Genomic DNA, 24,492 nt, shown 5'->3' on the forward strand with positions numbered 1-24,492 from the left:
TATATATTTTGTTCTGTACCTGCCCCTTCTCTTTTTACAAGCATTTAATTTATTGAACATACAAGTCCTCTTAGAATCTTCCAAATTTTACATTTAACTGAGTGCCTGCTCGTTACATCTTGACATGTCCTCTGGCCTTGAATTTCTGAAAACTAGTAGTTAATTCTAGAGGTTTGCTTCAGACTCAGATTCAATCCCTCCTTTGTGCTGGGCTGTGACCTTCCCATGGGGTCAAAGCACAAGGCAGAACAGAATCTGGTTCAGCCTATGGAGAGCAAGACCAATAAAATGGCATTGGTCTGGCCAAGATACCATTAAGTATGTAAAGTGGAGTCACTTATGTCAACCAAGATGGCTGCCAGTCAGCTATGACACTGGTTCAAGAGGGAAACTGCTTAAGTCATGATAGACACATTTAGCCAGGAGACACACTTAAGATATCTGCACACGAGGCCAGAATAGCCATGTCTGCAGAGAAGGACCACCCATAGACAGGCTCCTGGGGAAATTCCCACCTGCCATCAGGGTGCCAAGAAAATGGTAGAGTACACCACTTTCAAGCTATAACTGACGCAGGCTCCAGACCACTACTGAGACTGCTGAGATCCACACCAGACTGCTGTGCAATGCCACACTGATCTCCCTTGACGTGGGCTGCCAGAAGCTCTGCCCTGCTGAACTGAGGACTTCGTCTGCCCTCCTGCCCACCTGGCTCCGGAGATCCTTCCTTGCAAGACACTGATGACTCCCTTGCCCACCGTGCTGTCTCCTGGACCTGCAGACCGAGACTCTGGGACTCGGGTTTGTTACTCCCCACTGATTGCTCTGTGTGTGTGTGTGTGTGTGTGTTATATTTCTCTGAACTTGTTAAAGTGTGAGTAGGATATTAATATATGTGGATTTACTTTGAGTGAACCTGCATTCAATAAAGGCTGAGCAAATAGCAAAGTTACTGTGTGTGACTCTTGTCTATTCCTTGGTATGGTATGGCTGGTGAGGATGCTCAGCAGGTAGCTAGCGGAGCAGTTGCCTGGTTGACTTATAGAAAAGACTGTATCAAGAACATATGCTCACAACATGGCCCTCTCTCTTGATACTGCAGTTGGCAGTGAGTCTGGTGGTCTCTCTGAAACAATATGAATATAAGTAGAAGCTTTACTTCATCCACTGCTTGATACACTGTTTAAAATACAGTCTTCACAGCAAAAGAGGGATGCTTGCTGGATCCTATCATTATTATTTACTGATGATTAAAACATTGAGCAGGTTTCACCTAACGACCTTCAGGGAACAATGACATTTCTGTTGTGATTCAGATTCATTATGACTCATAATGGATTATTATGTATTTGCTCTATTTCAGTCCACTGCAGTCCCTAGTTTTTTGATGTTCACAATGTTACATCTCTGGCACCCAGAGTCTTTCAAGGTAGCTCACGTGTGATTTTGAAATCACCTCATTAGTCTTGTGAGTTCCTTTCCTTTTATTTTAAACCAGATGTTTGAGGCCTCTCTTATACATTTACTTGTTTACACAAAATAATAAACCACTCCTCCAAGAGATCTGCCCTTTTAGACACTACAATACGGACAGCAGAAGTGATCATAACTCCTAGAACTGTCACACAAAATGTGCTAGCATACATTTTTTTTAAAGTAAATCCTGCCCTGGCCAGTGTGGCTCAGCTGGTTGGAACACTGTCCCACAAACCGAAAGATAGTGGGTTCGATTCCTGGTAAGGGCACATGTCTAGTTGCTCGCTCAGTCTCCAGTGAGGGCACTTACGGGAGGCAACCAATTGATGTTTCTCTCTCACATCTGTCTCTTTCTTTCTCCCCCTCTCTCTCTAGTCCTCTTTCAAATCAATAAGCATGTCCTTGGGTGAGGATTATAAAAAAAAGAGAAAAAAAGTAAATCCTGTGATTCATCCAGACAATGGAATACTATTCAGTGACAAAAAGATATGAGTCATCAAGCTATGAAAAGTCATGAAGGAACCTGAAATGCATGATGTTAAATGACAGAAACCAATCTGGAAAGGTTGTATGCTGTAGTAGTCTACTAACCCAGAAAATAATACAATATTTAGAAAGACTAAAATCACAAAAGGTGTATCTGTGGCCACCAAAGAATTAATGAAAAATAACTAACAAAAGATATCATGAACTCCCCCAAATATCTGAGAATTAAGCAATACATTCTAAACAATGCACAGGTCAAGAAAATAAATTGCAAAATAAATTAGAACTTTTGATAATGATTAAAAAAAACAATAGGTCACCATCTGTGGGATGCAGCTAAAACCGAGTTGAAAAAATGTAGAATTGTATTAGAAAAGACGAAAGGTCTAAAATCAATGATATAATCTTCTACTTTAAGAAGCAAGAGAAAGTAAAGCTAATTAAGTTCAAGTAAAGAAGGCAGGTGTGGAAGCCACAGTGATGCCCTAGCCCTGGGATCCTATGAACATGTGACCTCACCTGGCAAAGGGACTTTACAGATGTGGCTAAGGTTACAGACTTTGAGATGGAAAATTATCCTGGGCTTATACAGAGGGCCCAATATAATCACAGAAGTACCTTGAAGTGGAGAACCTTTCTGAGCTGGGTCGAGAGAAAACGGATGACGGACGGAGGATCAGAGAGACATGCTGCCTTGCGGAGATGGGAGGCCGAGGAAGGGATCATGACCCAGGGGGTATGGGAAACCTTTAGACACTGAGAAAGACAAGGAAACAGATTCTCCCACTATACCCCCCTCAGAGACACCTTCTGGAGACCCCTGACCCAGTCTGGACTCTGAGAAAGGGAAGAACTCAGGGAGGAGGGTCCAGGCAGCTCAGTGACTCATACACTATTAGGCCAGGGAAAGGAGACTTGGGGGAATGGCAGCCCAGGCTGGCTGAGTTAAGGCCCGCAGGGAGCTCTTGGTGAGCTATTCTCAATCCACAACCACAGTGATAGCTCACATCTCAGTCCGTGGGACAGGGCCCTGCATATCCTGTGGGATCTAATGAGCAGTCTGAACTGTGACCCTCAAGCCCAAGGATGTACAGGGCCAGGATGCCCGCTGCGTAAGGGGGCAAGTTTGAAGACAAAGCACCATCTGAAAGAGATCACTGGCTTTACAATTTGAAAAAATAGTTTTGATTTCTCACTGTGAACTATTTCAAACCTAGAGACACCAGAAGCTATGAGACACCAGTGTACCTGATATTAAGGATTAACAAATGTTAACACCATGCTATATTTGCTTCAGCTTATTTTTTAATGACTAAAACATTAAAAAGACTAAAGAAAAATGGCCCAGAAGCCTCTTTGCTCTTGTGCCCCCCAGGCCCTGCCAATTGAATGGGCATTTACCCCCTGCTCAGTCTCACTTCTCGGTGTGTGAGCTCCAAACAAGATGTCCTGTTATGGCATGTGTTCAGAAGGTCAGCATCAGTGGCATGACACTACACATGTCCCACTGTGGCTCACATTCAAGACTTATCCACACGGATCTAACTCTTCACTTTACAGGTGTATTTATACACAGTGCCCCTCATCCAAGACCCAAGGGGGTTGGAACACAGGTAGCACCAAACACTGCATATACTAGGTTTTCTCCTAACCTTTAGCACCTATGATAAAGGTTAATTTATAAGTTAGGCACTGTATGAGATTAACAACAGTAACTAATAATAAAATAGAACAATAACAATATACTGTAATAAAATTTATGCAAATGTGATCTCTCTCTCTAGCCATTTTTGTATTTTTCAGCCCCCACTTATTTCTGAGTCTGTGTGGCCATCCGTCACTCGTAGTAAATGGCTTGGTTTCACCTGTTTCGGGGAACCCCTTGCTGAAATCCTCACTGCCCTCAATGGGAACTGTTTTGGGTTAGTGCCTCCTACCCACAAACTCAATACCTTTTTCATCTTCATTGGGCATTACCGCACACTGTGGCTGTAACTTGCACTCTGAGGTGTGACAGCAAAAGCAGCACCGACATTTTTTCCTTCTTCACGATTTCACAGATAGAACAGTCGTTCTTACCCTAGATCTCAGCAACCTCAGCATACAACTTTTTTCTTTCCTTATTGAGAGTGTTTACCTCTCACTTAACGGAAGCACTTTACAGCATTTCTATGGCATCTCTGAACTGTCTGCATCACTGCTCTTGCACTTTGGAGCCGCTGTTGAGTAAAATAAGGGTGACTTGAACACAAGCCCTGAGATCTGATAACTCAGACTGCTCATGCGCAGAGAATATGCACAGTGTGGAGATGCAGGACAACGGAATAATTCACATCTCGGGTGGGACGGAGCGAACAATGTGAGATTTCAACATGCTGCTCAGAATGATGTGAAATTTAACTTATGAAAACTTGTGAAATTAAAAACTTACACATTCCAGAACTTATTTCTGGAATTTTCCACTTAATATGTTTGGACTGTGGTTGACTGTAACTGCAGGTAAGTGAAAATTGGCCTGAGTATTTGCCCAGGAACCTGCTCAGGTGTGTCTCCTTGTACACATGTGCCTGGTTTCTCTTGTGTATATTCCAAGGAGTGGGAACGTTGGATCCTGGGGACATGACAGTCCTCCACCTTCCTGGACACTGCCAGGCTGCGCTGCCAGGTGGAAGCCCTAGTCTAGCTGCCCCAGCCACGTTTGAGGGCCCTCCGGCATGCTAGTCAACCTTCTGTATCTTCAGCCCGTGTTTACCAAAAGTTAGACAGCAGCCCCTCCCTGTCCTACTTCTCATTCCTGGGGCTGAGGGAGGCTGGACCCCTCAGTGGACACTGGCCAGATATTTCCTCCTCCATGGCTCTAACACATTCTCTGTCTGGTTTTCTAAGAACTGTTTGCACTTTGCTTCCCTGATCTGTCGCCTTCCTTGCAGTCTGCATACGAGTTGAACCCAAGTGCATAAGAAGGTGCTCAGAGTACATTGAGGACTCTGGGCTCATGTTGGGATGTGTTAAGGGAACATGAGGCAAGGGGACAAGGCTGGAGGGTGGGTGGTGCACTGCATTCAGGAGGGAAAAAGCAGGTTCTGGGGTCAGGCTCCTGTTGGGTAGCCAAGAAGACACCGTGGGAGGATAGCTGGCCAGGCCCAGAATGTGTCCTGGCGGAGAGGTGCCCATGTTCACATCCCTGTCTGTGAGCAGAAGAAGGCCTCAGAGAACAGGCAAAACACCTGAGCTTTCAAATGCTGCTCCATTTAGTGGCAGACAAGAAAAAGAACGTGTATGGCCAGGAAAGACACATTCTCAGGGGTGGGAAGGGCAGGGCTGGTGTGGCAACAGCCACAGAAAGGGAGGTTTTCAGAAAGGAACACAAGAATGGTCAATAATTTATTGACTTTAAAAACCAGCAGGCCATGCATAAGTTGCATTCGCAACTTCAAGGCAAGGAAAGATGAAAAGCTGGCCAAACGTGGACAAGACTGGCTACAACTCAATGTTTTTTCTAAAAATTTAAGCAAGATAGTTACTTGAAGATAACTAGGACTATAGGTACTTAAAAAGGAAGGCATCAACATTATTATTTGTGATCATGTGATTCTCTACCTAATATATCTTGACTTATAAGACCCAAGAGGATCTTAGTAGGATCCCAAGAGGATCATCAGTAGTTTACTGATGACAGATTATAAACTAAAGATGCAAAAACAAATATCTTTGCTATACATCAGTCATAATTACAATAGAAACCAAGAATACAAAATATAAAATGAAATGGGATAACTTGAGTAAGGAGTGTGCAAGATCTACACAAGAAAATTACGAAGCCTCACCAACTGTTTAGGGTGAAACACGGGCAGATGGCCCACATGTCCTAACGTACACGGGTGACTTCAATGGGGCGCCAGCCAAAGTCCAACTAGGCTTTTTATGGGGTGGGGAGAGTAAACGGGTCACAACACAACTTTTCCATAGAAACAGACAAACAGCCACGAGATGGACTATATCTGAACACTAAAAGGGGCAAGCACAGACTGTTAAGTTACTGATACAAGTGGCACTTCTCATCAATACGGAAATTTTGATTAATTGTAAAATGGCTCTGAGATGACTGGCTAGTCCTTTAAAAACAAAGTATAACAAATAACAGTTATCATCTGGCTTTGTGACACTGTCTCCTGGCCCCAAACCCACTCCTCTGTGCTGCTGGGCTGAGTCCGCAAACAGCACCAAGTCAGCTTGCAGCCCCAAAGGGCACAGGTCTGGACACAGGACAGTTGGTTCTCTGGGGCAGAAGGCTCACACATGTAGGAGTCAGCTGGCTGCATTCCTGCCTGGAGCTGGGGCCTCTTCCTGGCTGCTCAGTTGATGTGAGGTCAAGTGCAGCTTCCTGAGGCTGTAGGACTAACTTCCTCGATAGCCATCAGCTCCTAGAAGCTGCTTACATTCCCTATAGCACAACCCTCATTGGGAATTTTCTTGTGCTTCCGATCTCCAGCTTCCTCCATCGCCTACTTCTCACCATGACTTAAACGGCTCATGTCACTGGGTCAGGCCATCCAAATAACCTGCCTTCTGATTCACTTGAAGTCAGCTGACTAGAAATCTTAATTACATGTACAAAATCCCTTGGCCAGGCAACACAATATAATAGAGGAACATGTCCCATGTCCCACATACTCTAAAGGGGAAATTAAACAAGGCCTGCACACCAGGTGAAAATTTGGGAGGACTACCCTAGATTTAGGCCCACCATACCTCAAAGGCCGGCTTTATGTCAGGTTCTTTAGCAGGAGGTCCTGGAGGGACGGACGGAGGTAAGAGGGCAGACAGGTTCCTCCTCTGGCTCCTCAGGCAGTGGGGAGGAGGAAGTCTTGGCAGAGGCAGCTCCTTTTCCAAAACTCAGCCTCTTCAGCATCTCCACCAACACTAGAGCTGTGGCAGCTTCCCAAGGTGAAGGGCACTCCCTGGAACATGGTGACCCCCAGCCTGTGACCCTAGTCTTGGGGGCTTGCTCTACAGAAACGACCGGGCTAACCCACATGACTAAGCAGTTCTCAGCCTCAGCTCCTCATTCTAAATAGAAACGAGAAAACACCCACCTTTCAGTATTTTGAAAAGTACTCTGTAATTTGCAAAGTGCTATACAGATGGAGAATTTTAGGCCTTACATTCCTAGGATGATTCTAGAGTAAGAATAGGAGCTAAAAAAGCAAAGTGTGAAGAAAGCATTTTCTGCATTATATCTGAAGGTGTCTGGGTCCAAACAGCACCAAGATCTGACTATTTGCTAGTGGGTTTGGGAAGAAAGGAAGACCTGTGCCATGTGCTCTGGGGAGGACATGTCTCCTGACGACTCCCATGTGCAGGGCCAGGAGGCTGCATCAGGCTCAGGTCGTCCTCACAGAAATGCCTTACCTGCTCATGCAGGAGACCAAAGGGGAACCAGATAGCATTATCTTCAAGGTCCCCAGCTCAGCTTTAGCTGCTTCTGTGCCCTTCTCCACATGCTGCCCCAAGAGGCCTCAAGCACCCAACCCAAAAGGTCCCACATGGCTGGGAGGCAGCAAAATGAGGGAGAACATAGGGGTTCCCCAAGGAAGAGAGGAAAGATTACTCTCCATTCATAATATGAACTGGCTGGAGATCCTGACCTTGGCTTCCTCCAGATGGCCAGCTCTGGGTGAGAAGGTGAGGGGTAGTGTGCAACCCCAGCAGCAACCCCAGTCACACATAAAGAGCCCCTAGGGGTCCTTAGACCCTCTGCTGTCAAAGGCACAGAAGTGTCCTGAAACAGCTCTGTGCACGTCCAAAGCCATAGCTAAGAGAGTGTCATCCAACCTGCCACAACTAGAGACAGAGGACAGCTCACTCCATGCTTTGCTCTGTGGACACCTGAATATCAGGTGCACCAGCCCGAGAGATCTCGGGATGAAACTCAAAGTCAGGCAGTCTGAGTGCCTGGCTGTGCAGCCCCCAGTATCCTGGCTTCGTCTGACTCATCAAACCTCTTGGAAAAGGGCAATGGCAATGGGCACCTTGCTCCCTGCACTCCTAGGATAAGACCAACCAGGGGCTTTTCCAGAAGGACCCACAGGAGCCCCAGGGACAGCATCACCCTACTTAAACCCCAACTTCCCCTTAGCTGCAAGAAGTGACCAGAGGAACTGCTCACACAGCAACCCAGGCTCAGACTGAAGGGGCAGGACCAGGTTATATAAAGGAAAGAAAATTCAACTCAGTATCCATTTTGAAGGGGCTCTGCAAGGGATTCTCAGTGACTCTCCTTAATGAAGCTAAAGAATCAGGAAAAAAAAAGTATTCACTACAAAATAAAGAATTTTTATTTCAAATTATAATTCTGTGCAATATAAATTAAACTTTCTTTATTGAAAACAAGAAAAATAGTTACAAAGAACTATAGGCGTTTAAGAGAAAGATCTGAGTATCAATTAAAAGTGCAGGAAAACTAGCCCTGGCTGGTGTAGCTCAGTGGGTTGAGCGGGGGCCTGCGAACCAGATGATCGGGGTTCGATTCCCAGTCAGGGCACATGCTTGGGTTGCAGGCCAGTTTCCGGCAGGGGCCAGTTTCCGGCAGGGGCCAGTTCCCTGAAGGGGATGCACGAGAAGCAACCATACATTGATGTTTCCTTCCTCTCTCCTTCCTTTCCCCTCTGAAGATAAATAAATAATAAAATATATTTTTTAAAAAGTGCAGGAAACCTAGACCACCCAAGATATGCATGAAAGGTGAAACCCTTTTCCTCATGCAGCCCACACCCAGTGTCCCTGTGGTTGGCAGCCCTGGCACCTCCAGACCTACCCCCACTGTGTTCTCATACCCTCAGCTGCTCTCCAGAAGCCCTCTCCTGGGGCTCTCACATTATCCTGCTCCCATCTCCCTGCAGGCTTTTGCACCCTCTGCAACCAGAGCAGCATCCCAAGAGCACAAACTGATCTGCCTGCTTATAAGCCCCAGGCCTCTCAGTAGCCAGGAGAAAGTGTAAGTCCCCAGCCACACCTCCCCACATCATTCAAGCTCCATGTCTTCTCTCCTCACCCTGCTGACCTTACCCTCAGAGCCCAATCTCAACATCCAGGGCCATCACAGCCCTGAACTCTCATAGCCCAGGAGACAATACAGATACTTGTAAATGTAGTTATCTTTCATGACCATTAAGCCAAGAAGAGACAAGAAAGGGAGGCTAAGTCATCAGAGCTGTTTTATGTTTTGAAAGATCATCCTGACCACTGATGACAGGACCTCGGCTCCAATGAAGCTTTGTGACCTGCTGGAACACCTTGGGCCCTAGCCAACCTGTAGGACTGGACAGGACAGGCCCCCCTGGTGGAGCCACTAGGAGGAGGAGGGGAGCAGTGAGAGTTAAGCAGCATGTGCACCTGTCAGAAGGCACCCCAAGACAAGGACCCCCTCTGGCAATCCAGCTGAGAGGCCACAGATAGCTCATGGAGAGGTCCTTGAGAAATATTAGGAGAGCTTGCGGAGGGATGGTAAGCACTGGAAGGCCACAAACTGGATAGCTCAGTAATGTAATTAAGAGACACTGGAGGGACATGTGAATTACAAAGGCAATTCATTTTTAAATTTTAAAAAATATTTTATTTATTTATTTATTTTTAGAGAGAGGGCAAGGGAAGAGGAAAGAGAGGGAGAGAAACATCATTGTGTGGCTGCCTCTCCAGCGCCCTGCACCAGGACCTGGCTAGCAAACCCAGGCATGTGCCCTGACTGGGAATAGAACCAGCGACCCTCCAGTTCGCAGGCCTGCACTCAATCCACTGAGCTACACCAACCGGGCATAGGTGATTCATTTTTATAATTTAATTAGCTTAAATTTTGGTAGATCACAGAGAATAATTATATAGGTTTGAATCTTCACATGCTGTTTTGCTGTTTCCCTCCTATATTATCTGCCCTAGTCTCGCTGGTACAAGCCAAATATTTACTAATGTGATGGATCAGCAGACGCAGTGAGGGGCCCTGATTAGCACATACTTTCTAGAATTCCTTCCAAACAAAAAGGCAGTCCAAAGCAGAACCTGGGCAAGAAGCACACTCCTGAGATAAAAGGTACTGTTTTCAAGTTGGAGAAGTGAAGAAAATAGTGTGACCAGGGCAATGCCAGGTGTGGGTCACCTCCCTGTGAAACCTCCTAGAGAAGAGCAGAGGCAGTAAGGAAGGAGGCGGAGCACATTTGCGTGCTATCCTGAGCCGATTCCCTTTCCCTATGGTTACCTCCTTCAACATCAAGAGGTCACCGCAGCACGGTAGGCTGGCCTGGGACATCAGATGTCCTCAGAAATGGTAGCCAGTGCTGTGGGGGAGAAAGAAGCTGGTACAGTCAGTCCGGGAGGTGGGGCTACATGAGGGCTCACACAGGCTATGTCACAGACATATCAATTCACACAGATTTCCTCCACAGTTAGGTCCAGGATGAGACTGCCACAGGGCAGGAGTGAAAACAAGATAGAAGATGATGAAAACAACACTGTGGGCAGATCTGGAGAATTTTCCAGGGTCAGGCGGGTGGGCATGGCAACAAGAATGGAGCAAGTCCGGGACTTCCAAGTTTAGTGGTCCCAAAGGCTCTGAGCCTACAGGCCAGAAGGAAATGGTCCAGAAGGCTCGGAGCCTACAGGCCAGCTACCGTGTCCTGCTTGGGGTGTAAGCAGAAAGCTCTACATGAGAGGCAGCTGTGTGCCCAGTGCCTGCCCAATCTAAGGGCTTTACTGAGCCCATCTTTCTTTGCTATTGGTCTTCTGGGCACACTACCACCCAGCAGCCGGTGCCGTTCCTGGCTGCTTGTAAACCATGAGTCCACAGAGAACTGTGGGGCCATGGCTGGTTTACACTTGACACTGAAGAAAGCAGCCACAGTGACAGGACGAGGCACTGCAACAGGAAAGACTGCCCACCCCAGATGCCAACCTGGGAAGGAAGCTCAACGCCAACTCCCCTCTGGGGCCTCCTCCCTGAGAACCCCAATGTCACTTCACAAGGCTACTTGTCCTCTTTTCATCAGATGTTTAAAATTATATTCTGAGAAATTTATTTGTTTTAATTAAAATTCCAGTTTGAGGAAAATATTGAGAAACTAGAACAAAAAGCCTGGCTCCAGCAGCCCTAGCTCACCTTTGAGTCCCCACCCAGCACATCCAAGTGTTGCCTCATCCTCCCAAAGTCTCCCAGGACGTCTGTCTGAAGACAGATCATCACATCTTTCACTGAGGAATACACTGTACTTACGTATTGGACAATGGTTTATTGTGATATAATTTCAAATCTTGAGGAAATCATACGACTATTATAAAGACCTCCTATGTATATTTAGTTGTTCCTCCAACTGTTCACTTTTAGGCATATTGTCTGTCATGCATATTTTCATTCATTCATTTACTCATTAGTTCTCCCTAATGATCTACACCTTCTGAGAGTGATTAGCAGACATTACGCACCTTGACCCCAGATATGTTAGTGTGTATTTCCTAAAAACATGGACATCCAGATAAACAAAGTACATCAATGCAATACAATTACATAATTCCCTGGCCACCCAGTAACTGTGCCTCCCCACAAGGGCTAAATTCATTTTAGCCTGTCATAAACATAATTTAAGAGGGCATTCTAGAGCTATGAAATTAGAAATGCTATTATCAACAATGTCTCCCTTCTAAGAAATTCAGGAAAACAAATTTCATGTGAGGCCAAACTCCATGCAAGGTTTTTTAAAGACAAAAGAAAATAAGAAACAAAGTAACATCCCTACTGACAATAACACAAACCATAGAGACATGAGAAAATAGAAAAACCATAATCTAATATCTTTAAATTGATTTAAAAACATTAAGATAATAATGCAAGAGCTAAAAAAAAGAGAGTAAGTCAGAATGAGAAAAACTCAAGAATGAGATCATAGAACTTGGGAAAGAACTTGGAAAAGAAAAATATTTCAAAAATCAAGATGAAATTAAAAGATCAAATAAACACAGCAAAGGAAAACACAAAACTTTTAAAAATCAAAAAGAAAACAAAGCAATGAGAATTCATGAAACATGGAGAAGAAGGAAAGAGCAGCTACAAAGAGGACTAACTCAGGGGCCAGGTGGCTTCCAAACCACAGCTCAACCAACTCTTAAAATGAAAATATTTAAGACTAAATGCTTTGTTGGAGACCATCTGCTAACACTTTATTTATAGTGTGCACATCTGTCTTTGGAAAGGGTAGTCACCTATAGGTCACTTTAAGATGACCTGCACAATCTTTGTGTCTCAATGTTGCTAATCTCAAAAACCGATTAGGGGAATTTTTGTGTCTTCTTTGCACTATGAAACAATTTACACACCTTAAAAGTGCCTTTCCCCTTAGAACTGGGGTCTAGTGAGTTACAGATCTCTGAGCACAGTTTCAGTCACTGCCCCAGTGACGGGTTATTCAGACTTTTTATGCTTCAATCATATTGAAGCAATTTGGTTGATTTACATTTTTTTCTAGAAAATTATTCATCTAGATGTTTCAATTATTTTGCATTAAGTTATAAATAGCCATTTCTCAAAGTTTTAACAGCCACCACATATAGTTTTTACTACTTTCTGGTTACCCAAGTTTTAAGTTTTGCCTTTTCCCCCTTGATCAAAGTTGCTGACAGTTTTAAGTATTTCATGGTCCTCTTCCAGAATTTATCGCACCAAGTGACAAGTTTTCAGGTTCTACTGTATTCATCTCTAATTTGTCTTAAATTATTTTTGAATTCTTTCTCTAACATTTTGAGTCACAGAGAACTCATTTACTTCAAATATTTCTGGTTTTCTGACATTTCCTCCTAAGAATTGTTCTGGCAGCACCCTCCATGTTTTGATATGCAGCATTATCTCATTTTATTACTTTAGTTTACACTTTATTTAAAAGCATTCCAAAATCCCTACAAATATAATGGAGTCTGGGTTATTTGGAAATATCATTTTGTGATTATTTTCCATTTTTATTGTACTTAATGACTTCTGCTGAAAAATAAAATTTTCTTTAAAATCAAATACATACTAAATATACATATATATATATTTAAAACCCTCATTTTTTCAAACCAGGGTAAATGGTCCTGATGTGTTTAAAAGAAAGGAGGGAGGGAGAGAGAGGACAGGAAAAACAAAAAAAAGAATATTCTATGTTTGGAACAGAGCTCATCAAGAATGCTATGAAAATTCTTCAGACGTGTATGTTTTTCGTTATTCTTGATTTTTTAAAATTAAAGTTTCCCATTATGGTACTAGGTTTGTCCATTTCCTGTCCTACAAGCTCTTCCTTCATAAATTTTACAGCTATGTAATTATGTACATAAAAGTTCATGAATACCAGCTCTCCTTAGAGGATTATAGCTTCTCGAAATGAAGTATCTTTGTCCCATTTAATGCTTTTCATCTTTTTCTTGAAAATAATATTGTTAGTTCTGCTTTCCGGTGATTAGAATTTGCTTACACCCTGGCTGGTGTGGCTCAGTGGAGTGAGTACCAGCCTGTGAACCACAGAGTAGCTGGTTTGATTCCTAGTCAAGACACATGCCTGGGTTACAGACCAGGTCCCTGGTGGGGCACACATGAGAGGCAACCACACATTCATGTCTCTCTCTCCTTCTCCCTCCCTTCCGCTCTAAAAGTAAATACATAAATTTTTTAAAAAAGAATTTGCTTAGCATACTTCCCATGGATAAATTGTTTCTGTATCATTTTTAAGACTGAGTTTCATCTCTTCATAAAGAAAATGAATACTTTTGTTTATTTAAAATGTTTTTCAAGTACAGTTTTCTGTCTTTTACTCCCATCCCAGCCCACCCCTCCGGTGCTCCCCACCTCCCTCCCATTTCCACCCCCCTTAGTTTTTGCCCATGTGTCCTTTATACTTGTTCCTATAAGCCTTTCCCCTTTTCCCCTGAAATTCCCTCCCCTCTTCCCTCTGGTCACTGTCAGCCTGTTCTCTATTTCAATGTCTTTGGTTATATTTTGCTTGCTGGTTTGTTTGTTGTTTAGGTTCCTGTTAAAGGTGAGATCATATGGTATTTGTCTTTCACAGCCTGGTTTATTTCACTCAGCATAATGCTTTCCAGTTCCATCCATGCTGTTGCAAAGGGTAGGAGCTCCCTCTTTCTTTCTGCTGCATAGAATTCCACTGTGTATGTGTACCATAGTTTTTTGATCCACTCATTTACTGATGGGCACACCTAGGTTGCTTCCAACTCTTGGCTATTGTAAATTGTGCTGCTATAAATATTGGAGTGTATAGGTTCTTTTGGATTGGCGTTTCAGGGTTCTTAAGATATAATCCTAGCAGTGGAATTGCTGGGTCAAAAGGCAGATCCATTTTTAGTTTTCTGAGAAAATTCTATACTGTTATCCATAGTGGTTGTACCAGTCTGTAATCCCACCAACAGTAAACTAGGGTCTCCTTTTCTCCACAAGCTTTCCAACACTTGTTTGTTGCTTTATTTATAATAGCCATTCTGACCGGTGTAAAGTGGTATCTCATTTTGGTTTTAATCTGCATCTCTCTGATAGCTAGCGATATTGAGCATCTTCTCATGTGTCTCTGGATCCTCTGTATGTCCTCCTTGGAGAAATGTCTGTTCAAGTCCTTTGCCCACTTTTTAATTAGGTTGCTTGCCTTCTTAGAGTGGAGTTGTGTAAGTTCTTTGTATATTTTGAAGATTAAACCCTTGTCTAAGGTATCATTGGCAAATATGTTTTCCCAAACAGATGGTTCTCTTTTTATTTTAATACTGTTTTCTTTAGCCATCCAGAGGCTTTTTATTTTGATGAGCTCCCATTTGTTTATTCTTTCCTTTATGTCCCTTGCTCTAGGGGACATATCAGTAAAAATGTTGCGTGACACATCTGAGATTTTCTTGCCAATATTCTCCTCTAGGACTTTTATGGTGTCATGGTTTATATTTAAATCTTTTATCCACCTTGAATTTATTTTGGTGTATGGTGTAAGCTGGTGCTCAAGTTTCACTTTTTTGCACGTAACTGTCCAGTTCTCCCAACACCATTTGTTGGAGGGGCTATTTTTACTCCATTTTATGTTGCTGCCCCCTTTGCTGAATATTAACTGACAGTAGAGACTTGAGTTTATTTCTGAGCTCTCTGTTCTATTCCACTGGTCTATGTGCCTGCTTTTATGCCAGTACCAGACTGTTTTGATTAGTGATCTTGTAATACAGTTTGGTATCAGGTATTGTAATCCCTCCTACTTTGTTCTTCTTTCTCAAAATTGAAGCTGCTATTTGGAGTCTCTTATGGTTCCATATAAATTTTTGAAGTGTTTGTTCTATGTCTGTGAAATATGCTGTTGGTACTTCAATAGGTATTGCATTGAATCTGTAAATTGCTTTAGGTAGTATGGACATTTTGATTATGTTAATTCTTCCAATCCATGAACACAGTATATGCTTCCATTTGTTTGTGTCTTCCTTGATTTCTTTCTTCAGTGTTGTGTAGTTTTCTGCACAAGTCTTTTACCTCCTTGGTTAGGTTTATTCCTAGGTATTTTATTTTTCTTTTTGCTATATAGAATGAGATTTTTTTTTTATTTCTGCCTCTGCTGTTTCATTGTTGGTATACAAAAATGCCTTTGATTTCTGGATATTGACTTTGTAACCTGATGTTATGCTGAATTCATTTATTAGGTCAAGCAGTTTTTGGATGGAGTCTATAGGATTTTCTATGTATACTATCATGTCATCTGCAAACAGTGACAGTTTTGTTTCTTCCTTTCTGATTTGGATGCCTTTTATTTCCTTTCCTTTTCTGATCGCTGTGGCTAAAACTTCCAATACTATATTGAATAGAAGTAGTAAAAGTGGACAACCTTGTCTTGTTCTTGATCTTAGTGAAAAAGGTTTTAGTTTTTGCCCATTGAGTATGACGTTGGCTGTAGGTCTCTTATATATGGCCTTTATTATGTTGAGAAATGCTCCCTCTATTCCCACTTTGCTGTTTTTATCATAAATGGGTGCTGTACATTATCAAGTGCTTTTTCCACAACTATTGATATGATCGTGTGATTTTTGTCTTTGCTTTTGTTTATGTGATGTATTACATGTACTGATTTGCAAATATTGAACCATCCTTGCATCTCTGGGACAAATCCCACTTGGTCATGGTGAATGATCTTTTTAATGTATCGCTGGATGCGGTTTACCACTATTTTGTTGAGGATTTTAGCGTCTATGTTCATCAGTGATATTGGCCTGAAGTTTTCTTTCTTTGTTGTGTCTTTATCTGGTTTTGGGTTTAGGATGATGTTGGCTTCACAAAAAGAGTTTGGGAGTCTTTCATCATTTTGCATTTTTTGAAATAATTTGTGAAGGATAGGGGTTAGCTCTTCCTTAAATGCTTTGTAGAATTCTCCTGGTCCAGGGCTTGTGTGTGTCGGGAGTTTTTTGATTACTGCTTTGATTTCTTCTGCTGTTATTGGTCTGTTCAGGCTTTCTTCATTCAGTTTTGGAAGATTATATTTTTCTAGAAATTTGTCCATTTCACCAAAGTTTTCAAATTTCTTGGCATACAGTTCTTCACAGTAATTTCTTACAATCCTTTGTATTTCTGTGGTGTCAGTTGTACTCTCTCCTCTTTCATTTCTGAGTGTGTTTATTTTGGTCCTCTCTCTTTTTTTTCTTGACGAGCCTGCTTAAAACTTGTCTATTTTGTTTATCTTTTCAAAAAACCAGCTCCTGGATTCACTGACCCTTGGAATTGTGCTTTTAGTCTCTATGTCATTTAATTGTGCTCTGGTCTTGGTTGTTTCCTTCTTTGTACTTGCTCTGGGCTGTCTTTGTTGTTGTTCCTCTAGTTCTTGTAGGTGTAGGGTTAGGTTGTTTGTTTGAAATGCTTCTATCTTTTTTAGGTAGACCTGTATTGCTTTGAACTTCCCTCTCAGGACTGCCTTTGCTGTGTCCCATATGTTTTGGGTTGTTGTGAGTTCATTTTCATTTGTTTCCAGAAACTTTTTTATTCCCTCCCTAATTTCATTCTTGACCCATTCTTTGTTTAATAGCATGCTATTCAATCTCCACAATTTTTAGTGTTTTGGGTTTTTCCCCTTGGGGTTGGTTTCTAGTTTCAGTCCCTTGTGGTCAGAGAAAATGCTCGGTATAATTTCAATTTTCTTGAATTTGTTGAGCCTTGTTTTGTGTCCTATCATGTGGTCTATCTTTGAAAATGTTCCACACGTATTTGAAAAGAATGTGTATTTAGCTTCTTTGGGGTGAAGGGCTCTATATATAACAGATAAGTCCATTTCATCTAGGGCGTTGTTCAATGCCACAATATGTTTGTTGATATTTTGTTTGGAAGATCTGTCCATTTTTGACAGTGGGGTGTTAAAATTCCCTACTATAATTGTGTTGCTGTCAATATCTTTCTTAAAGTCCTCTGAGATTTTCTTTATATAGTTAGGTGCTCCTATGTTGGGTAGATATATATTTACAATGTTTATGTCTTCTTGGTGTATTACTCCCTTGAGTATTATGAAATGACCTTCTGGGTCTCTCTTTATGGCCTTTTTCCTGAAGTCTATTTTGTCTGATATGAGTATTGCTACCCTGGCTTTTTCTTTCCTATTAGTTTGCTTGGAAAATTTGTTTCCAGTCTTTCACTTTCAGTCTGTGAAGGCCTTTTGTCCTGAGGTAGGTCTTTTGTAGGCAACATATGTGTGGGTCATGCTTTCTTATCCATTCAGCTATTCTGTGTCTTTTGATTGAAGCATTTAATCCATTTACCTTTAAGGTTATTATTGATAGGTACTTATTCATTGCCATTTTTGTACCTGTGTTTTTCTGTCTCTCTCTTTTCCTCTCTTTCCTTAGAGCAGTCTCTTTAGCATCTCTTGCAGAGCTGGTTTGGTGGAGGTGTATTCTTTTAGACTTCTTTTGTCTTGGAAGCTATTTGGCCTTCTATCTTGATTGAGAGCCTTGCTGGGTAAAGTAGCCTTGGTTACAGGCCTCTGGTTCTCATTACTTGGAATATTTCTTGATATTCTCTTCTGGCTTGGAGCGTTTCCATTGAGAAGTCAGCAGCTAACCTTATTTGGGGCTCCCTTGTATGTTACTTCCTGTTTCTCCCTTGCTGCCTTTAAGATTCTCTCTTTCTCTTGGAATTTTTCCATTTTAATGATGATGTGTCTTGAAGTGGGCCTCTTTGGGTTCCTCTTGACTGGGACTCTGTTTCCTCAATTTGTGTGACTTTTTCTCCCATCAAATTAGTAAATTTTCCATCATTACTTTTTCAAATAGGTTTTCTATCCCTTGCTCTTCTTCTTCTCCTCTTTCTGGTATCCCTATTATACTGATATCATTACGTTTCATATTGTCTTGAATTTCTCTTAATCCCTCTTTATTCTTTCTGAGCCTCTTTTCCTTTTCTTGCTCTTTCTGGGTGTTTTTTTTCCTACTTTGTCCTCCAACTCGCTGAATCAATCTCCTGCTTCATCGATCCTGCTTTTGATTCCTTCCACTGTGTTCTTCAGTTTAGAAATTGTATTCTTTCTCTCCTCTTGGCCCTTGTTGACAGTTTCTATTTCCTTCTTCATGTTGATATAGTTTGCAGTGAGTTCACTGTAGTTTCCCTGTAGTTTCTGGTAGTTCATTGTGAGCTCACTGAACTTCCTGATAACCAGTGCTTTGAATTCAATATCTGACTTGCCTCTATTTCATTTAGCATTCTTTCTGAGGCTTCCTCCTTTCCTTCCATTTGGGGATTGTTTCTTTGTCTTTCTATTATTTGCGAGACTTTTCTTGTTAGCTTCAGCTTCTTAAATTGATCTGTTCTGGCTCCCTGGGTTTATGGTATGAACTTCTGTGGTAGAATACCTGTGCGATTCAGTGGTGTAGTCTCATTGATCTCCTGAGCTCACTGGTCTTGGGCTCTCCTTTAAGTTGGCTCTGTGCTTGTGTTTTGATTGTTTCTGGGTCTTTCTTTAGTGGGTGCTTCCCATCAGCTGGTTAACTGAGGGTCACTCTGTCCACCACCTCTTGTAATTTGTTGTGCTGGTGAGGGCAGGTTGTGTTGAAGCTAGTTCTTCCATGTGTACAAGGTTTTGAGGATTCCCTTTTGCTCTTGTTCAGCTGTTTGTACTGGGTAGTTTCTCCACTATTTAGTTGTATTTCCAGATAGGTCCTGGATTGAGGTTTGTGTGGTTTCCACCCCCTCCTTTACCTTCTTCTGTTGCTATCTGTTGGTGGTTCCTTTGTTGTTGGGTTTCCTCTTCCAGTGGGTATCCTGGTGTTCACTGCTTCCACCTACTCTCTTGTTGGTTTCAAACCGGCCAAACCAGTTTTTCTGGTATTGCTGCCGCAGCAGGCTGAGGGACAATTGGTGTGGTTTCTCCCTTCCCAATGTGTACTCAGCCAGTCTTGTGAGCACTCTCCCAAGAGCTAGTCTGGCGCCTCTCCCCAGCACCTTAGATGGGGGATCCAGGTCTTCTTCAGAGTGCTCTTTACCCAGAGTTATCGCTGGGTGACTATCGGGGTCAGTGCAGGTCACTGTTCAACTCTCAACTCTCTCAAGCCGGTGACCACAGACTCTGTGGGTGATCACGGTCCCTGTGTGTTTGCCTCTTTGTCCTTATTCCCCTCTGCAACTTCAAGCAACCAGGTCTCTCCTGCTGCTGCTCAAACCCTGCTTGTCCGGGGAGGGAGGGACATGAATACACATCTGAACTAATACCTACATGATATCTTGCCTTATATATTTTCTATGATTTCTATATTTTTCCCTTCTATACTACCTTTTATTGACTTAATCAGATTTTTTTTGTTCTAGAGTTTTTCCTCTACAAGATTGAAATTATACCATCTGGGCCTCTGACTGGCAATGCCTCATAAATTGTTACTGTGTTTAAATGCATAGTTACATACCATAGGCTATATAGGAGTAGAATCTACACATCTCTTGGAAAATACCAAAGTTTAGGGAACTTTCACTTTTTTCTTTCTCGTCACTATATAAATACATATACATATGATTTTTAACTATTATTTTAATTTGTACCCCAATGTGCATCAACAATTATTTCATAACTGGACTCTTTCCCTACTATTATTAGTGGGCTCAAACATCACCCTCTTTTATAGATGGTTGCCTTTTTTTCACCGTGTCAAGTGTCTTAAGGGTGAGGCTAATAAGTTCTGAGCCCTTGACTGTCTGGAAACATCTTTCTTTTGCCCTTCAATTTGAATTCAAGTCCAGTTGTGTATAAGATTTCCGATTTGGAATAATTTTTCCCCAAGTTCTTTGAAAATGTTGATACAATTAATTCTAGAATAAAAGTTTGGCATTGAGAAATTTGATGCCAATTGCTAGGTAGACCTTTGCTCCTGCTGAATGCTTTTGGCAGTTTTCTTATGTTTGGTAAGATCCTGAAAATGTAGTCCTTATACATTGGGACACTTCCCCTGCTCAATATTTAGTCCCCTGACATGTTCTGTGCCTGAGAAGGGTCCTTATAGTAGCTTTTCATTATCCCTCCTGAGCCTTTTACATTCTCTCCTTTTTAGATTCCTATGCAACAGAAAATGGAACTTTTCAGACTTGCTTTGGCCTCACACTCTCCAACTCTCAGTCCTTGATCTTCATTCTAGAGTAGCTCCAGATCCTCGGGTCTGCATTCTGGAATATCTCTGGTCCTCTAAGTCTGCATTCTGCAATAGTTTCATGTCCTCTGATCTGCATTCTGAAATAGCTCTGTGACCTCAAGGTCTGCATTCTGGAAGAGCTCCAGGACTTCTAGGTCTGCATTCTGTAATAACTCTGGGTCCCCCTTCCAGGTCTGCGTTTTGGAATAATCACTGACTCATTTGTCCAATCACTGATTCTGTCTTCATTTTGCCCGTACTGTGATTTTAAGCCACCCTGATTGTTCCATTTTGACTAAGTTTTCCTCCCAAAATCTTTGATTTTTCTTTTGAAGGAGCAATGTTCTTGTTTTGTTTTGTTTCATTTGAATGACTGTTCTTCTCTTTATGCCATTAACTCTTCCCTTGAGCATCTTCTTTTGTTGCTTTTGGTGATTCTTTCTCCTATTGTTAGTTCTCCTCGAACCCATGACAGCTCCTGGCTACGCCTACAACTCCACTATTGAGAATCCTGATTTGCCTGCCATGGATGTAAGTTCCATTCACTCTGGTCTGCCCTGGTACTTGGGGGGAGGAGAGGTGGGTATCTTTGGACTGTATCTGCCAAGATTCTGTTTTCTGGAGTAATTCTCTGCTCCTTTCTAGAGCTGGTTGCTGTCAGGACACAATACCTGGTCCAAAGAATACACTGGCAATGGGAGTCAAGGCATGGGGCAGGGGTGGGAGGGGCTTTCAACCAATCTTCTTAAAGTCCTGATGTCCACTAACCCTGAGCTGGGTGTCCAAATTCTCATTCATAGGACATTAGGAGTCTCTATCTGTCTTCTGCGATATTTTGATTTCATAAGCACTATCTGTTTCTATCCCTTAATAACTAATTAAAACATCTGACCCTCTACCTGCATTTATCAGTGTTTCTACAAAAGTCCTAAGTTACTTTTGTTGTGGCTGTCTTAGAATGTCTGCCTTTTGGGGGATTCTGGTACAGGTGACAACGGATGAATCCTCTCTCAGATAACCATCCTGTTCAATCTGCAAAACACTGACTTGTGTACTGATTTGTATTGTCTTTTTGAAAAAAAAAAATAACAAAACCAAACCCCACTTAGGTTTTCTTTTAACAGCCAGTTCATGAACTACCTAAAGTCTAAAAATACCCATTTTAAAGTTCTGGTTGATAAAGTGAATCTCAAAAGCCACAGCCTGTAGCCCTGTGTGTGGCCTCCACCTGCTTCCTAGCCTAGTCCTGGCATAGCACCTACTTCCCAGCCTAGTCCTGGCATAGCAATCCACAGAGGCATAGGATGAAGGATGGGGAAACTTGAGGACAACCTGCCTGAAGTCCCAGTGAAGAAAGGAGAGAAGAAGCAGGACTCATACCTAAACAACTGTCTGTTGGCCCGTGAGTGGGCACTGCCACTGGGCTAAAGGCAGGCCATAAGGTGGGGGTCAGAGCAGATGAGGCCAGAGAGGAACCACAGACTTGCTTTCAGAAGCAGAACTCAACCATGTAGTCGCTTTGTATTTAAGACTTACCCTGCAATTTCCCTGTTGTCTAATTACCCTGTGTCACCTCATAATACTTACCATATAGTTAAATGGTTGGCAGTTACCATGGAAACCAAGTACCATTCTCTAACTTGGAAAGGTAGTTGTATTTTTAAAAAATTCTTAGTTGTATTGTACTTTGATAGAGATTAATTCACAACTGCTGCCAACTTAAAAAAAAGTTAGTTATGGACAGCTGCCTTTTCTGCCCTCCCACCTCCTTCCTGGGGAAGTATGTCCATCCCAGATTACACCTAGAGTCACCATCATCTGCTATTTGCATGAGTGCTTGTCTCCCTTTGTCCTCAACTTGCTTCCTTCTTGCTTGGCAAACGTGACAACCTGTTGAAATGACACTCTTTGCCAGTCCCTGCCTATACAGAGACAGTTGCATAGAACTAGAGAAGACACAAACCACTTCCACTCACACCACAGACCGCAAGATAGCTGCTGCACCGCAGTCTCCAGTTCTCCAGCATTCATACACAAACCTTAAGTCGAACCCTATGAAATTACCTTTCACTATATGGCAAAAACATGTGAATACTGGCAGTTCCTAAGGATGATGTGTATTTCATTCTAATTCCTCTGTCTTCAAACTTCCCTTGTCCCCCTCACAGGAAGGTTTCCTGGGATGAAACTCCTCTGGGCAATGACCTACCCCCTTAGCCTGCTCCTCCAGACAGCCACCTTCTCAGCCCCTGCAGCTCAGCTGGTGACCCCATCTACCAGTCACTGTTGCTCCCACCGTGGAACAAACCTTCCCTGGCACCTGCCCTAGTGCTCACACATCACTTTTTACTCTCATTCCTTTCAGTCAACAAAACTGTTCAAGCTGCCAATGACCTTCATGAACCGCAGTTCTCTCTCCCAAACTGCTGCAGGAATAGAGTCAGACCTCACTCCTGACCTATGTAGTGTCCTCTGGGCCTCCTCATCTCCCTCATGGGTCCTGGCTTAGCCCTTAATCAGTTCTCTGTTCTACTGCAGCCTGTCAGGTTGGGGCACCCAAACTCATCCCTGATCCTCTTCCCTCTCTGATGCTCCCTTGATGAGCCTCTGCTTCCTGCATGGAATCTGCATGAGTCCCCACTTCCAACCCATCCTCATCTTAGCTACAGTCTCATCTGTCCAGCTGCTGATTCAACAGTCACCTGAATGTCAAAGTGTCTCACCTTAACATGTCTGAAGGCTGACACTCCCACTATGCTCTCCACAGCCTTAGTCTCAAAAGCTCAAGAGGATGCCATCCTTTATCAGCCTAAAACCTTGCCATCATCCTTGCCCCGCTCACATCACTGCCACTCTGCTGGGAATCCACACTGGCTCTGCCTTCCAAACATATCCCAAACCTGACCAGATTTCACCACCTCCTCAGCATTACCTCTCACCTGACTCATGTAGCATCTCCTTATTGGTCCCTACTTCCTCCCTGGGTCCCCTGAGCATCTGTTCTTCACCCAGAAGTCAGAGCAATTCTGCAAGAACCACCTTCTGCTCTGGGCCCTCTGCCCTCACAGAGTGAAAGCTCTCAGGCCACAGTGACCCATTCGCACCTCTCTCCCTTGCTCACCAACCCACCACACTGGCCCATGGCTGTTCTCCAGCCATCTTCACACTGAGGTCTCATGCTGGCTGTTCCCTCTGCCTGGAATGCTATTCTCTCTCCATTACTTATGCACTCACCTTTACTTAAATGTCACCTTCTCAGTGAAGCCAACCCTGATGGCCCTGCTGACCACTAACAACCTCCAACCACAACCATGCATGTGCGCACACACACGCACCCTCTCACTGTTGTTCTCCCTTTTTCTTTATCAGTGGAGCTCATCACTTGCTTTCTCAGGTGCAGTCTACCTTTTAGGGCTGTCTCTGGGGACAGAGCCTGTCAGTGTGTTTGCTGAAAGGCCTGACCCAACCTAGAACCAGGACCTGGCATAAAGCATATACTTGATCCGTCTGCAAAAGTAATCTGTTGAATCTGAGTTTGCAATTAAATTGTCCCAGCTTCATTAGAATTACTCCTAAAATCAGTTTTGATTCTGAAGTGTCTCATTACCTTCACTATGTTTCTAACCCAAAGAGAATCACCTGTAGTCGGTGAAAGCATTAACATTCTGTATAGATGAACAGTAACATCACCACACACTCCAGGTTGCATCACTGAAGGGACAGGACGTTCTTTCTCATTTCACTACAAATGACCCTGTTAAAGGAAACGAACAGCTGAGAAGCATCCGAGAGGCATGAACACCGGCAGGTTGTGCTCACCCTGTTAAGAGGTTAATGGAAGCCAGGGTACAATTCAGGGTTAAGAACCGTAAAAGAAGTGGTCAAGCAAAG

At 42.9% G+C, this 24,492-nt stretch overlaps 2 protein-coding genes across 16 annotated transcripts in view; one reads left to right on the forward strand and one right to left on the reverse strand.

Moving 5' to 3' along the window:
* The window catches only part of PCBP3 (poly(rC) binding protein 3), a 217,042-nt gene that overhangs the window by 81,695 nt on the left and 110,855 nt on the right, over window positions 1–24,492 (reverse strand). The gene's annotated exons all lie outside the window — the stretch shown is intronic.
* LEUTX (leucine twenty homeobox) overlaps window positions 21,070–24,492 on the forward strand; it is a 53,340-nt gene continuing 49,917 nt past the window's right edge. The window contains 1 exon segment of the mRNA XM_037064842.1: window positions 21,070–21,132. Within this exon segment, the coding sequence (XP_036920737.1) occupies window positions 21,070–21,132 (63 nt within the window).

This window comes from Sturnira hondurensis, unplaced genomic scaffold (genome assembly GCF_014824575.4).
Source record: "Sturnira hondurensis isolate 20B ecotype Veracruz unplaced genomic scaffold, ASM1482457v3 Scaffold0015596, whole genome shotgun sequence".
Taxonomy (NCBI): Eukaryota; Metazoa; Chordata; class Mammalia; order Chiroptera; family Phyllostomidae; genus Sturnira; species Sturnira hondurensis.